General features: G+C 44.6%; 1 protein-coding gene across 1 annotated transcript; it reads left to right on the top strand.

Annotated features, from left to right (window-relative positions):
* Nucleotides 1–225: 225 nt before the first annotated feature.
* On the top strand, nucleotides 226–15,878 carry npepps (aminopeptidase puromycin sensitive). Its single transcript, XM_026303733.2, has 23 exons — nucleotides 226–575; nucleotides 2,863–2,947; nucleotides 3,145–3,222; nucleotides 3,351–3,472; nucleotides 5,724–5,831; nucleotides 7,372–7,572; nucleotides 7,769–7,865; nucleotides 7,948–7,981; nucleotides 8,560–8,674; nucleotides 9,060–9,224; nucleotides 9,336–9,440; nucleotides 9,522–9,582; nucleotides 9,664–9,773; nucleotides 9,925–9,988; nucleotides 10,302–10,441; nucleotides 11,273–11,407; nucleotides 12,277–12,496; nucleotides 12,770–12,912; nucleotides 13,027–13,083; nucleotides 13,215–13,322; nucleotides 13,592–13,747; nucleotides 13,915–13,962; nucleotides 14,379–15,878. The coding sequence occupies exons 1-23, from the start codon at nucleotides 297–299 to the stop codon at nucleotides 14,523–14,525; spliced, it is 2,778 nt and encodes a 925-aa protein (XP_026159518.1). The 5' UTR covers nucleotides 226–296; the 3' UTR covers nucleotides 14,526–15,878.
* The last annotated feature ends 871 nt before the right edge of the window (nucleotides 15,879–16,749 follow it).

The raw sequence follows: 16,749 nt of genomic DNA, 5'->3' as shown, positions 1-16,749 counted from the left end.
CATTTGTTTTGGAAAACACTGAGTTTATACTGTTGTCTATTTTCAGGCTCCCTTACAAAAATCTAGTTAAAGAAAGCTAAAACAAAACAAACTGTTAGGTTTCAGATGTTACATATAGCAAATTACTTGAAGAAAATGTCAAAGTTTCTGTTTAATAGTTCAGGAAACATTACAATTGGAATATGGGACGCACGTAAGGCACGTACGCTGGGACGTGATGACGCGTTGACGTGGACGCTGGTTAGTGGACGGTGCGGGGCGGTGCGGGGAGAGCGGTGTTGAGAGGGATCCAGTTGATGTTGCTGTTCCTGGCCCGAGGTGTTCCGCTGTTACTCGCACACAGAACCACTACCCGCTGTCTATCACTATTACCGAGGCCCGTTTCCGTCGGTTCTGCCCGAATAAAATTCAGCACCGTCTTCGTTAGCGCCACCGGTCAAAACACAACAGCCATGCCCGAGAGGAGGCCCTTCGTGCGGCTACCCACTGACGTCTACCCGGTCAACTACGGCTTAAGTCTGAAGCCCGACCTGATCGACTTCACTTTCGAGGGCAAGCTGGAAGCGCTGGCGGAGGTAGGTGGCACCGTGGAATCGGACCGCGCTCACGGGCCGGACTGTTGGAGCTCGGCGGGATCTTGTTATGTAATTGACGAGCTAGCGTTAGCCACTACCTCTCCAGCATGCTAGCTAACGTTAACGTTAGCCGATGAGCTAACAGCCTCAGCTCATAGTGGTCGAAGCTGAACCGTGAGTGGGGAAATAACGGAATGTTTGTTTGTTTCTCACCGGAAGATAATCGACAGTGACGAGCACCACAGCAGCAGACCAGCAGTCTAATGTTAGCCTCGGTTAGCCTGCTAGCAACGCTTCATTTGTCCCAGTAACCTTATAATGTAAACGCATCACTGTCAGACAGTAACAATTAATAGGGTGCTGGTTAGTGAATGTGTTGATTAGCATCAACAAACGAGCAGCAGAAGCTTGCTAATGTTTGCTAAATCATTTCACCCCCTCCCACCATCTGCCTCGCTCACTCAGAACCAGAATCAGGATCAGGATCGGGTTTATTGCCAAGTATGTTGGACACCCAAGGAATCTGACTCCGGTGCAGTGACTCTGCTTGTCACAAGAGTTCACACCATATAAGTGAGAAGATTAATTAAAATACAAGTGGGGGAAATAGAAACAGGTCAGGTCCAGAGAGTAGAAGAGCGAAGAGAGGAGTGTTTGTTGTATATTTACAGTATTTACGGTTGTTATCTGAGTTATACCTTCGATATAAACATGTTCAAACTGTCCTGGCCATAAAATTAGAAGCAAGAGATTGAATCTGCCTGATAAGTCACTATCAGCTCCAGTTAAAGCTGAATTGTTCTTCCAAACAGTCTCTTAGATAAATGTGGCTGTTGGTTTGCTGTTATTCAGCTGCAGAGGGTCACTGGACCACTACAGTTCCTCATGGCTGACAGGGGCGTAGGTAGTCGCTACCGTATAACTAACATAAAACAAACACACCAGCTTAATGTTGGCATCTGTGTCAGAAATAGATCTTGTGCTTACAGTGTGAACATTGCACCATCGTGTAGACACAGACGAGCTGTCGGCTGAGTGTCCTATCACCTGTGTCTTGGCTGTGAACACTCATCGTGCATTATCAGAGCAGCTGAGAGAGACCACATCATTGTGTTTGCTCTACATGTGTATGTTTGCAAATATTAGCTTTGCTTTGTTTGTGTGACACCTTTCATTGATGGGATATAAACCGCCTCACAGTCGGACACAGATAAAACATCTGTAAGACAAATGAAACAGCAGCCCAAATGAAATCAAACTAAGAAAAGCTGTAAATTCTTGGAAAGCTGGGACTGGCAAATTTTTGGCTGAATTAAAATGTCACTCATTAAAATTGTTGACTGCTGTTGGTTGAACAAGTGTTTCAACACTAAACCACTGAACATTAGAACTGGATGCTTTTGAGAAGTTTGTGGAAAAAATGAACAGCTTTTGTGGACTGATATTTAAACACAGCAAACAAAGGTATTAAAAGTACTAGTCTTTGTATCACTACCAAAACATTACCGTCTCAACCCCTAGCTCAAGAAATGTGTGTGGAGGTCATGAAGTACTCTGTTTTTTAAAAAAAACTATTAAAACAAGACATATTTATATTTAAACCGTATTCATGAAACATTCAAACAAGTTTTGAATACATTCAAACACAGTACTTGTCATTATTGCCAGCTTTAAACCCACTCTTCCTGAAAGTTTTTACTGCTGCGTTAACAAGTACAAATTCTCTGCAGTGGTTTGGTTTAGTAACACCCTGTTTACGTGCAGTTTGTACAAAGCCTGGCTAAAAGACAAAGCCATAGAAACTCAAACAATGTGGCACTTTGCCATGTGCCTGGTATGTTTTATAATTACAGCCTCTCTGCTGCTGTGTCAGCCCCCAAGTGTTTTCAACAACAGCAGCGTCCAGCCAACAGTGCCACAAACTGTGAATGTCACTATTATAGTCCTCTCTGAAAACTGCATGCCATCCAAGTGTGCCACTGGGTTTCGCAGTCAATAAGTCGGGCAGTCACATGCACTGTTTTCATGTCCTATAACGAGTTAGAAAAGCCCAGTTTGTCTCCCTTTCTTTGTTTTAATCATTTTCATGTTTCTTCATACCTGCACTGGTTGTTAATCTGTGACCAGTTTGCCCTTCAGCCACTGTAGGTTCAGCTCCCGCTGCTAAGTCCAGGTGATAGTTGAATGGGAGTGTACAATTTATTTAATCCTCATCTTTCCCAGACAGATTATGGCACAGCAGAGGTAGCAAAGTATAATTTCTGGTGTTTAATGTCAATATTTACAGGTGACACAAGCCACGAATCAGATTGTGATGAACTGTGCTGACATCGACATCATCACAGCTTCCTTTGCACCACAGGGAGGAGAAGGTGAGGGTCAGATTTCCCACCTTGTTCTCTTTATTAATGGGTTTGTCAGGAATGAAAATGTAGTGATTTCATGTGACCTAATCTGTGCTTTGGAAAGCCTGATTTGAAAATCAGATACTTACCCAAAGCAAACAGAGCATGCTCTGACTCTGCTCTGACTCAGCCTTTTCCTCCTCTTTAATTTTCTCCTTATTTAGAAATTAATGCTACAGGATTCAACTATCAAAATGAGGATGAGAAAGTCACCCTGTCATTTCCTAGTGCTCTACAGAAAGGTAAGAAGGGACTTCACTCACTGCTGCTGGTCGCCTCTGCTATTGTAGTCTGTTCATCATCATTTCTGTTGAGGACTTTGGTCATGACTGAATGAACCGTGCAACTCTGTCTGCACACGCCTCCCCAGGTTCTGGCACGTTGAAGATCGACTATGTCGGGGAGCTAAATGATAAAATGAAAGGATTCTATAGAAGTAAATATACCGCCCCCACCGGAGAGATCCGCTACGCTGCTGTCACACAGTTTGAGGTGAGTTGATGTGGGATGTTTTCTGTATTGCCTAACCTTTCGCTTGTTGACGTTGCACCATGGGCAGTGATGGGGATGTAACTCCTGTCGCTGTTCAGGATTGTCCCAAAGACGAGGCATCGTTTGTTCTGTTTCTACATATGATTTGCTCTATTCTCCACACGAATACGCCCTGAACAAGTTAGACTGTGGCTGAGAAACAGAAAAAAGAGAGAGAGGCTTTGTTTATTTGGGAAGTCTGTCATGGAGGATACAGATGAACAGGTAATAGGTGTGTTGCTGAATATAATGAGCTGTGATGGACTAGTTGCTTCCATTTAGTTTAAAATCAGTTTATTATTATTGCCGGTTTATGTGTAATTACCTCAAAAAGAGACTGTAAAAAGCACTGAATTGAAGTTTCCTCAAAAAGCTCTTAGGTCTTACAACAGCTCCAGATTCATTGACCTTTTGAAGATTTTTCCATTTACACTACAACTTTAACATTATTTGACTGTTTTTTATGGTGGTTGTGGGCTGTTGGGATGTGTTGCACCATTAAACCTGCAGCAAACACAACAAACTGCTGAGTGGATCAGAACAAACAGTTTAATTAATGAACTGAGAATTACATGGATATTACGTTTATCTCTGTCTGGGTTTTTTTAATTACAGCAACTATATTATTCAGGGCTATTGTAATTATTGTGACACTTAAAAAAACATAATAGCAGGCCTTATTTTCCCCACAAGTTTTGGTCTTTCTCTGCCTGGCATTAAACTTTATGCCATGTGGTATTAAATAGGTCTAAATGAAATGTGGCAAACACTTCAGAGACTCTGTAAAGTGCAGTGACAAGTGGACAGCATCTAACAATAATAGACCTCAAATGACATTTGGACTGTGAAGAGCAGGAGTGTCCATTAACGGCAGAGCACTGTTTGGACTCAGTTTATTAGGAGGACAGAGTTAAACAGAGCCAGTCTCATCCAGCAGTCCCACTGTGGATTCCCCAAAATGTTCAGTTTGTGTTCAGGCTGTTTCTGAGCTGTTGATTCACTGGACGATCTTGTTGCTGGCTGCAGGTCTTGCTGCTGTTGGACTGGACTGTATGATGCTCAGAGGCGTTTCTGTAATTCAGCCTAGCTTCACTGGAGATGAAGTGGACATGAGTGTCTGTTTGGGACACAATGCAATGCATGTCAGATCACAATGTGGCTTATGATTAATAAAATATCCAACACTAGCATTAACCAGTCCGGCTCAGTGACATTGAGCGCTGCTGAAGATCGATGACGCTCGAAACAAAGTCATTAGTAGGAGCTGTGGTTGGATCGTGGTTGTAGCTGCTGGAGTACAGCTGTATAGAGAGGACCACGAGGGTGATGGCAGTCAGTCTGGTCTCAGAGCCGTTTGTAGAGTTACACTGAAAACATGACAGGAGCAGTTTGTGAAGGATGAAAAAGAGCTGGAGGGAGAAGCTGAACCCCTGCTACTTCAATATTTACATAATTACACACTTACATGCTCCTTGGTTTTGGAAGATGAAGCCCATTCAGTTCTGACTTTGGAAAAGTTTGGAGGGCTTCAGGCTCTATTTAACAACGAGCAAAATCCTTAATTCTGTTATGTCAGGCGTGTTATAACCGGTTTAAAAATGTCAGGGATGTTTTGTTTTTTTTTAGGAAAATGAGCCACACTTCCATTCTGAGGCAGGTTAGTAAAATCACTGGCTCTGTTTATTTAAAATAAAAGCCACAAATGCAAGAGCTAAATGAAAAACAGCTTAGGGAGCATTACCTGGCAGAGATAAAACTGTTCAGCTGCAGTGCAGCCTGCTCTCAGTAAGAATAAAGGAGCTGGGGCTGCTCACACAGCAGAATGACAGCCTGTGTCTCTGACGTCTGAAGGACAAAAAAAAAAAAATGGTGTAAATGTCTCGTAAATGCATCGGCCTGTTAAATATAAAGTAATGCTATGATGTGAAAGAAGTAGACTTTGCACTACAAAGCTCACTGGAGCTCAGTGGATCTGTTGTGTTCACTGGGTTCTCACGTCTTCATCATTTTTGTTTTCACCTCTTCTCAGTTTTAGCTCCTCTCCCTGTGCCTCAGTGCTGATGTGTGTTTAACATCACACAGGCATGTGACAGCTGGTCCAGACACATCTCAGGTGCATTTTTAGAGCTTGGGTGTGAACTGCAGTCTCGACTCAGGCAGAATCAAAACACCAGGTCACAGTTTGTCTCATTTCTCTTTTCTGCCCCCCCAGGCCACGGACGCCCGCAGAGCTTTCCCCTGTTGGGATGAACCAGCGATCAAAGCCACTTTCGACATAACTCTGATCGTTCCCAAGGACCGAGTAGCCTTGTCAAATATGGTATGTGTCATATGTTTACTGCTCCGTCTGAGAAACTCCAAAACCCAACACTGTCTGAGTCACTTTCTTTAGCGTGTGTGTGTGTGTGTGTGTGTGTGTGTGTGTGTGTGTGTGTGTGTGTGTGTGTGTGTGTGTGTGTGTGTGTGTGTGTGTGTGTTTGTGTTTTTCCTCCTTTTCCTTCATAGCTTACATAACAGGGCAGACACACACTGCATATTCTGCCCTTTAGCTCCATGTGATATGTAAATTGAGTAAATTGAGGTCGGTCACTGTAAAGAGGGTTCCTCTAAGTGTGTATCATACATGCTCAGTCTTCATCAACCCTAAGTGAAGGTTATTTTGCAGCAGAAAACATTATCTGCTTTAGATTATTTCTCTCCAGGCTGACACTGCTCATCAGGGTGATGATGATAAAGATGATTTGGCTCCTTCTGTTGACCGACCACGTAAATGGCATGAATGCAGCCTGTCAGGTTTTAGTAATGTGTTTTATGTCCAATCCTGTCACGTCGGTTGCTGATTACAAATAGGCATTTTTCCACATGACACGAGGCCAGGATTTGATAATGATACATAATATTATAATCATAGATAGTACTTTGAAATAATATGTATTTAAAACATCCCATGACCAGAAGCCATTTGTCTAAACAATCCTCAAGGGTGTGGTGTCAACACGATCATTTTACTGCTCCTGATCGTAAATATAAAAACATGCTTGATGTTTACAATTCCTGGTCAGGGAGGCTCCAGTGGAATACCTGCAGTAGCCAATGAGGGCGAGCACCCTGGAAAATGTCACCAGGGGGATCTTGCATACTTTTACGCCTCACAAACACGGTAGTGAAAACATGCTTCTTGAATTATTCCAACAGCACAGGCGTCTGTTTTTAACATATTGTGCAAGACACATAACATTAGCACAGTCGGACAGAACTGAGTGTACGACAGTTTTAATGAGACACAAATAAGTTGGAAGTGCAGCTAAAGGGTTTATTATACAGTTCTCGGCCTTCTGGGATTTGGAGGTTTTGGTTAGTGAGTATAAACTCAAACTTCAGGGGACGTTTTAGATTAAGTTTGGACTTCCCAGTTCAAATAAAATCAGCCATAGGACACTGTTGGTCTGGGTCCTTTCATGGGTTTTGTTAATAGTCAGCAGAATATCCTTTAATTTTGTGGTGAGCTGTTAATTGTTGTTGGAGCAGCACAGAAATGTGACAAGCTAATGGGAAGAATGCCATTAAAGCTTCACGCTCTCCACAGGCTGACCTGCTATGGTTTCTATGAAAGGCACTTAGAGCAGCACAGTGTTTGTTTGTTCTGTCAGACATCACACTCCATCATAAATATTTTAGCTTCCAGCAGCTGTTGGCTCGGCTTCAGACTTTTCGGTCTTCGTTATGCAACGTTCCCGTTAGCCCGCAGAGAAAACTTTAAGGGGAGCGTTGGAAGTTTCTTCTGCAGAATGTTTTATTTTTGGTCTAACTCTGTCTGCTCACGATGTCTCCATGTTAACTCAGATCTTTTCTCTCTCCAGAATGTCATTGATCGAAAGCCATATCCAGAAGATGAAAACCTTGTGGAGGTGAAGTTTGCCACCACACCCATCATGTCCACGTACCTTGTAGCTTTTGTCATCGGCGAATACGACTTTGTGGAGAGCCAGTCATCAGATGGCGTAACGGTACGCGTCTACACCCCCATCGGGAAGGCGGAACAAGGGAAATTTGCACTGGAGGTGAGAAACGACTTCCACATTTTCAAACAGGAAGCTTTCACCTCTGCAATAACAACAGCATCACGTGCTGCAGATATGGAGGCATAGTGGACACGTGCATAGAAAACTGTCATGTTTACCAGAATTTGTATGGTGGTAGATTGACACACTGGAGTTCTCTGTCTGATCTCTTCTTTTTATTTTTTTATTTTTACAGGTTGCGACTAAGACTTTACCTTTCTACAAAGACTACTTCAGTGTTCCTTATCCGTTGCCTAAAATTGATCTCATAGCTATTGCTGATTTTGCTGCTGGTGAGTCTGTCAGTCGTCCACATTTGACACATTTCCACCAGAAATGTTCAGCGTGAGAGTAAAACTCCTTCCTTCTGTTTAGGTGCCATGGAAAACTGGGGCCTTGTTACATACAGGTAAATGTATGTTTTTCTCTTCTAATTTTAAAATGTTGTATTTAAATGATGAGGATGGTGACTAACAGCAGCGATGAATGTGGTGTACTCTGAGTAATGTGTGTGAAGACCTGTGATCTGTACAGGTGTTACCCCACTGTGACTGTGAATTAAAGAGAAAGCAAAAACGAATAAGGTCACATGAAGGTCATGTCAAGTCCATGACTGGTTCTTACAGCCTGCAGTTAAAAAAAAAACATCATCCTTTCAGAGAGATGTCCGGGTGTCACCTGTCGGTCAGACGTAGGTTTGATGATAGAGGCTTAAAGCAAACGTGACAACAACATTTTCTCCTTCCTTTCTGAAAAACCTGCTGTCGTGTCTTTTTCTGACAGAGCCGCTGGGTTTTTTATTTTTTTTTAATTGCTTTGTGGTTGTTTAGACCTGCTGCCACCTGTTAGGTATTAGGCTTGTGATTATAGCAGCGGGTTCTCTTAATAAACAGCCCAGCAGCAGATGTAGACTCTGGCTGGTTGATGGAAGGAAATCTGCTGCTGTTCAGGCCACGTCTTTGTGTTAACCTTGATTTTCTGTTCCAGGGAGACGGCACTGCTGATCGACCCGAAGAACTCCTGCTCGTCCTCCAAGCAGTGGGTGGCGCTGGTGGTCGGACACGAACTCGCCCACCAGTGGTTTGGAAACCTGGTCACCATGGTAACCAACGCAAAACACAAGAGATAGGGTTCACACACACCTGTCACACATCAGCTCGTGCATTTCTGCTCCACTTTGTTTTAATGTAAAAGTGACTTTAGCTTAAAACACAGAAATCAGCCACTTATCCCAGCAGGAGAGGAACGATCAGATCAACAGTTTCCATAGCCGATAGTTTCCTGAAGGTTTACACCACCCCCCTTCATTCCCACTGGAATCTCCTTGTGATGGGGCTGGTCTGTTCCCACATGATGCAGTTTGATTCTGACTGGGCTTGTATTCCCATTATTGGTGGAATATCAGGCTCCATTTAAACACAGTTATTGTCTTTTTTAATGTGTGTGTGTGTGTGTGTGTGTGTGTGTGTGTGTGTGTGTGTGTGTAGGAGTGGTGGACTCATCTCTGGCTCAATGAGGGATTTGCATCCTGGATCGAGTATCTGTGTGTGGACCACTGCTTCCCAGAGTACGACATCTGGACCCAGTTTGTCTCTGCCGACTACACCCGCGCTCTGGACCTGGACGCACTGGACAGCAGCCACCCCATAGAGGTGTGCTCTTCACTCATTAAAGGATTTCAGTCTTTACTGAGGGTGTGACAGGCAGGTAGGTGCATTTCTTCAGACTTCAGCTGATTGCTGGCTTTGCGTTCTGCGCTCCAGGTGAACGTGGGCCATCCTTCAGAGGTAGACGAGATCTTTGACGCCATCTCCTACAGCAAGGGAGCGTCTGTGATCCGTATGTTGCACAACTACATAGGAGACGAGGTTAGTAACGGCCTAACGCACTCGCAGCATCGCTCGTGTTGTTTTCATAGTGGTTCGTTTACCTCTTCTGTGTCTGTGCAGGACTTTAGGAAAGGAATGAACGCCTATCTTTTGAAGTTCCAACATAAAAACGCGTCGACAGGTGAGAACACGCGGGGAAGGTTTTCTGTGAGATGGATCGGTTTGTAGATAAAGGTTAAATTTCCTCATTCTTTTTGATCAGAGGACCTATGGGACTGTCTGGAAGAGGCGAGTGGGAAACCCATTGCTGCAGTGATGGGCTCATGGACCAAGCAGATGGGCTTCCCAATTATTTTAGTTGACCAGGAACAGGTGAGTTTCACTGGACACCAAACTCGGTGTCAGATATTTGGTTCAATAGCAAAATTCTTGATGCCCCATTCAGGTTTTGTTCTACAGATGCAACCTGCCCATTTGTGTCTGATTTAATGTCTTATCACGCTGACCATGGTGCTATTTACAGCAAGGTAATGACCGCATCCTTAAGATATCTCAGAAGAAGTTCTGTGCCAGTGGACCACATGATGGTGAGTGTTTCAGACATTGGTCAGCGATTTGAACTGTTGGTCGGACAAAATAAACTGATGGCGACACCATGAGTTTTAGGAACTCACCACATTTTTTTTACAATTTCTTGGCATTTTCTAAGTAATTAAACATTGTGTGCATGAGTTTGCAAAACTGTGGTAGTGAAAGTGTCTTTAAGGGAACACTTGTTTTAAATATTTATCATTAGCACTACTTAGTATTTCAGACTTCACTGTTAATCCTGTCAGCTTTGCTGTAAAGTTTGAAATCTGGTTGTGGCTTCTCATTGGCTGCTCCTTGTGTGTCGGGCAGGTGAGGATTGCCCCAGCTGGATGGTCCCCATTAGCATTTGTACCAGTGCAGACCCTACATGCACCAAGCTTAAGGTTTTGCTGGACAGACCCGAGACGACCATCACACTGAGCGGCATCGGTCCAGACCAGTGGATCAAGGTGAGATTGTGCTGCAGGTCAACAACAGGAGCTAAAGATCCAGTCAGGAATAGGTCTGAGTACTTTATCCAGGGTGAAGATATCGGTTTCAGGTTTTCAGTCCACAGCAGTACTCGCCACTAAACGCTTGTACTATAGAAATAAATGTACTGATCCAACTTTTTACATCACTTCTAATACCCAAACTCAGGATGTGCCAAGTGCTGATCCAAACCGTGAGTTAAAAAGAGTCTAATTTTATGTGCCAAGACCAGTATGGAGGATTAGTGAAAGTTAATGTTGGACGTGTGTCTTGGAATCGTTTCCACAGAGCTGGAGTTTCTACAAAGAGCTTCAGCCTGTGGTCATTGATCATGTGTTAGTTGAACCAGGCAAACCTGCATCTTTACCTGTCACTGATCGGCTTTGTCGAGCACCTCGTGCACATGTCAACATGTAAAACTAGACAGTTACGTTTTGCCTTCTCTGACCTCAGACCAGGTTCTCTGTGTGGAGTTCCTGGTCATCAGACCAACGAAGGCTCAGCTCAGTCAGTTGTTTTATTTAATCTTTATCCTGCTAATTTGGGAGTGTAAATTACTGCTCTGACAAATGTGGGAAGAGCCTGAATCGACTTGTTTAATCTCTCATGGGTGTATCTTGAAAATGAGCACAGCTGTTAATGATTCTGGGGCCTAATTAAAGCTCCGGCTCTGCGATGGTGCTGACGGGCGATATGTGGTTGTGCAGGATTATGTCTCCTCGACTTAGGAAGACCTCGCCCGAGAGGTCGAGACGATAAAACTTCATTTCTCCCACAGTCTGACCCTACTGTGTCCCGGCTCTTTACAGATCAACCCTGGCACCGTGGGCTTCTATCGTATCCAGTACAGCTCGTCCATGCTGGAGAGCGTGCTGCCGGGAATCAGGGACCTCAGCCTGCAGCCTGTGGACCGGCTCGGCCTGCAGAACGACCTCTTCTCCCTGGTGAGACGTGAACACGCTCGCACAGTCATGCTGCTCTGAAATAAAACAATCATTTCCTTAATGGAATCGGCTACAAGTATCTCAGCATCCCAGGAGGTTTTCTGCTCAGTATGGAAAGGAAGTCCGCTCCCTCCCAGTGTAAACAAAGACGTGCAGAGTAGAAGAGAGCAGGAAGCCTGAGGAGAAAGTGAGGCACCATGGCCCATTTGTAAAGTGTGGAGACACGAAGAGGGTCAAACAAGTCAATTCAATGCTAATATATGAAACAACTGACAGGAAAAGGTTCCTGAAGTCAGAGCTTTCAAATGTGAATCTGTTGGTTAACTGTCCTCTCATTCTGCGGGTGTTTTGTAATGATACATGTGATGTTGTAACAGATAAAGCAGTGACGGGCTCTTTCTACACATCTTTGTCTCTTCCCCGTCACAGTGAAGAAGAGGTTTTAGATTTAGACTCTGTTCATTTGGTGTGGACACATAACTGGACCGTCGTGACAGTCAGCATTTGTGTGGACGACTTGTTGTTCGTCTCTCAGGGGCAGAAAGTTAAACTGCTTTGCTTTTAGCTTCATTACTACAGAAACTGTTTTGTAACTTTGTCCTTGGCCTGACCACAAAACTAAGGAAGTGTTCGGTTACAGTGACACAAGCTCAGTGTAGAGGACGTGTCGTGGCACAACAAAGTAAAAAAAAAAAGATCACCAGGATTTCCACAAATTATGGTTCGATGTTTTATGGAACATGCACGAGTTTACAGCAGGTTTAGCTTCTAGTCTTGATGAGAGATTCACCCCCAAACTGACCTGTTTTCCTGCAGCACAGCAGTTGGCTCACTGAGTTCTGTGGATGTTGACTGTGTTGTGCCTTCAGTCTCGGGCAGGGATGATAAGCACGGTGGAGGTGCTGAAGGTGATGGAGGCGTTCGTCAACGAGCCGAACTACACTGTGTGGAGCGACCTCAGCTGCAACCTGGGCGTGCTGTCCTCGCTGCTGTCCCACACCGACTTCCACGAGGAGATCCAGGAGTTCATCCGAGACCTCTTTACCCCCATCGGCCTCAAGCTGGGCTGGGACAGCAAACCAGGAGAAGGTGAGGAGGAGCCAGAGGACTTTAAGTATCGATGTGAAGACTTATTAAAGGACCTCAGTATTATTTTCATACTTTATAATTACCACAGTGCAGCCCTAAGATATGGTTTTTCACTTTGGGTCAGTGTGGAATTGCAGCTGTTTTCAGCTGTTAGTCCCGTGGTTTGTGTCAAAACATTCAGATTAGTCCAGATGTGTCGGGCAGGTGAGTCTAGATGTCCCTGAGCTGTGGGCTGAGCTGGACAATAACCTGGGTGGTGTTTTTGTTTGGCAGGTCACCTGGATGCCCTGTTGCGGGGCCTGGTCCTGGGGAAGCTGGGGAAGGCGGGACACAAACCCACACTAGAAGAGGCCCGGCGAAGGTTCAAGGACCACGTGGAGGGCAAGCAGGTCCTGCCTGCAGACCTCAGGAGCCCAGTAAGTCGACAGTGTTTGTTGTGTTTTGTACAGGCAGGTCCCTAGTAACCACAGTCAGTCTGGTTGGTTGTGTTTTGTTTGACTGGAGTCCCACTGACACACGTTTCTGCTCAGGTGTATTTGACCGTGCTGAAGCACGGAGACAGTGCCACGCTGGACACGATGCTAAAGGTAGGACTGCTGAGCAGACCAGCTGATCAAAGTTTCTCATCCTAAAAGACTCTGTCACAGTCGAGGTTTGTTCTGTACCATCCTCTCTCTCTCTCTCTCTCTCTCTCTCTCTCTCTCTCTCATCCCCTCAGCTGCACAAACAAGCAGACATGCAGGAGGAGAAGAATCGTATCGAGCGAGTCCTGGGCGCCATCTCAGCCCCGGACCTCATCCAGAAAGTTCTTAACTTCGCCCTCTCGGTATGTGTGAACTTGATTTCTGCCTGTCACAAATTTGGCTTTACTTCTCAGGGAAATGAAACAACATGGCTCATTGTGTATAAAGCACTGTGGGGACAAGTGTCACTTCACTTTACAAAAGTGTGTGCAGGATAAATTGTAGTAAACTGGGTTTTAACACTTCATGTTTTTAGTCATAGTTTCAGTGGGGAATGTCCAGAGTCCAGATCAGGATCGGACTGTCTCCTGAGCTGACTTCTCTTCTTCTCTTCCTTCTGGGTCCCAAACAGGAGGAGGTTCGTCCCCAGGACACGGTGTCAGTAATCGGGGGCGTAGCAGGAAGCAGTAAACAAGGTCGGAAAGCTGCCTGGAAGTTTGTCAGGGACAACTGGGAGGAGCTGTACAACCGCTACCAGGGCGGCTTCCTCATATCCCGCCTCATCAAGGTAAAAGTAACACACAGACACATCTCCTGGCATTGTGTGTACGGTTTACGATTCCTTTCTCTGGTGTTTCTTTATCGGCCTCCAGCGATCACTACACTTTAATGTTCCAGATGTGACGGTTCTTTCTTTCTGTTCAGCTCACGTTTCTTTTCTGCTCGTCTTTGCAGCTCACAGTCGACGGGTTCGCGATTGACAAAATGGCTGCTGAAATAAAGGTGAGAGCTCAGGCTGAATGTGACCTGTGACCTGTGACTGTTCAGAAAAATCACCACCTGCTGCTGCAGTGTGCTTTTTTTACCACTAGGGGGCAGAAGAACTAACACACATCCAGCAGTTTAGTTTCTTACTGCAAAATAACTTTTTCAGGACTTAAAATGATTCAGTTTCACCAGTCACTGTCTCTAAAACGTGTCAGGGGTAAAAAGAGCAGCTCATTTCTTTAGTGGTCCATTCCTTGACCCTTTAGAAATAAGTCCGGTGTTTTTCTGTGTGTTATTGAGCCGACATCCCAGGGCAGTTTACTCACTAATGTGTGTGAATCCAGTATGATGCTGTTGGTTCTTCTGAGGAAGATCGATCAAAAGCTGAGGAGTGAAATATTAAGACCAGCTGTTTGTTTCTGGTCCTGCAGACTTTCTTCGACAGTCACCCGGCGCCAGCGGCCGAGCGCACGGTGCAGCAGTGCTGTGAGAACATCCTCCTCAACGCCGCCTGGCTGAAGCGCGACGCGGACGACATCCACCAGTATCTACTGCAGCGCAAAGCTCCTCCAGTCTGAGCTGCCTTCCCCGCCGCCTTCTCCAGCCCCTTCCCCCTCCCTCCAGCGCGGACCTCCCAGCATCATAGCTGCCTCGGCCCCCCCCTCACCGCAGACCGGAGCGGGAGACCGGAACGTACTTAGAGCAGGCTTCATTTCTCTAACGAAACTGTATGAAACCGGACGACAAAGCCAAGAAATTAAAGGGTTGGAAACACAAAGAGCCTCTTTTTACGTTAAAGCAAAACCCATTTCAGTCAGACCAGGAATGTAGTTTTACCCCCACTCTGTCCAGACCACACATCCACCACCCAACAAACACCACCTGTCCTGCACCGCAGTGTTTCAATACACACAGTGATTTTCTGCATCTGCTGCTTTGTTACTTTTCTGTAACCAAAACCAAACCATTTCTTCCTCGGTTTCATTCCCCCTCAGTTTTCAAACACACACACACCGTCCTCCTCTCTGGTGATTGAGCAGATGGAGAAAGTACCTGGGCAGGCTGGGGTTAAAAACAGTGTGTGTGTGTGTGCGTGCGTGTGCGTGTTGTAGTTTCCAACAGCACTGATTCTCCATTGCTAATAAACGGTTAGGACGAGGCAAGCAGCGCTAGCATGGTACTACATTGTAAACTATATAATGCAAGCATTTTTTTATTTTTCATTTTGCAGACGATGTTCCTAAAAGAGCATTAAAGAGAAAAATTCACAGTTACCTGTTCTCACTTCCCCCAAAACCCTCAGGCTCTGATCAGTCTGTATACTTTGAATCAACAAGCGTATTTAAAGCTGTTTATCTGACACCCTCGGTGACACGAAGATGCTGGTGTGTTTTTTTTTTTTTTTAGACATCAGGTGCAGTGATTTATTTAAATGTTGAGGGATATTCTGAGGAAAGGAAGGAAAACACAAGACCACAACACTACATATCGGGGCCTTGTCATTGTGAAGTGAGATCCGGAAATGCCTCTTCACGGGGTTGAGTCCGACGAGGCCTGTCCGAACTTTGTGGACGCAACAGAACGACTTTGACTCCGCTGTCGAACTTGGAAGCCTTAAACTGGTCAAGTGGTGTGCAGTAAATATGAAACACTGACGTGATGTTAGGCGACTTCCACATAACTCAGATGTATCTTAATGTGACAGATTATGCAGACTTGTTGAACGAGTATATCTACATTTACAATTTGATGTGGTTTTGGAGAAATATACCATCATCCAACCTGTTGTTGAGACTCTTTCCTGTCCGGAATATTTGTCGTTTCTTTTTGTTTTGTTTCTTTTTTGTTTAAAACTGCAGTTGATGTTCATTAAAGTGGAAAAGGATGATACAGAGAAATGATGTGAGATCAGTACACTTTCAGGAGTGGAACCTTGTGTGAACAGCTGGAAACAGATGTGTAATTTATAGTGTGTTATTTACCATGTTGACAGGAAGGAAGACAAACTGGTGGAATAAAGTGAATTAAAACTAATGAGGACGGATCAGTGTAGATCGTCACACAGGCAAAATTTAAATGTGCCCACATTTTGGTGCAGCTTTAAAAACTCAGGCTGCGTTTACACTTTAGATCAACCTGTGAAACATGTCTGACTGACTTAAAAACTGTTGGTGAATATAAATACACAGTCCAGTAAAGAGCCAGATGCAGCGTCTGCTTCTACCTGGCATTTCTCAGGTGTATCAGTCTAAAACTCATATTTCACCTGTAGTTTTATTCCCCAGTTACTCTAAAAGTTTCCTCATCTCTTATTCACAGGGCATCAATGACAACGCTTCATTTTTTCTTCTCAAACATTCTGCACATTTGGTGGTTAAAGTTGATCAGATTAGACGACCTGCTGCACTTCATCATACGTGACTATAAAGGAGGAAGGTGAGGAACAGCTGTAGAATAGATGTTTAGCAGCAGGAGTCTCCTTTTACCAAGAGCTTCATGAGAAATAACTTGTTAAAATCAGAAAGTATCAACCAGTTTGTTCCCATCAAAAGAAAAACTGCTGGACTTTGCAGACCACATGAGAAAGCAGCTCACACACAGCTGGTCAGAGATTACTCTGAGTTACTAAACTGCAGAAACCTGAAGTTACAGGTGGACGTTTCCTGCTAATCCCAACTATTCCAGGAATGATCCGTTTTTAAAATCCTGTAGCGTTTGTTGCTATCGCGTGTTTAACAGTTGGGAATCACATGCAGCTCATCAGATTATTTCCTCAACGTGAAGACAAAGATAATTGTGTCA

This window comes from Mastacembelus armatus, chromosome 1 (assembly GCF_900324485.2).
Source record: "Mastacembelus armatus chromosome 1, fMasArm1.2, whole genome shotgun sequence".
Classification (NCBI taxonomy): Eukaryota; Metazoa; Chordata; class Actinopteri; order Synbranchiformes; family Mastacembelidae; genus Mastacembelus; species Mastacembelus armatus.
Note: the sequence above shows the minus strand (reverse complement) of the source record. Positions and strands in the feature narration are given on the sequence as shown.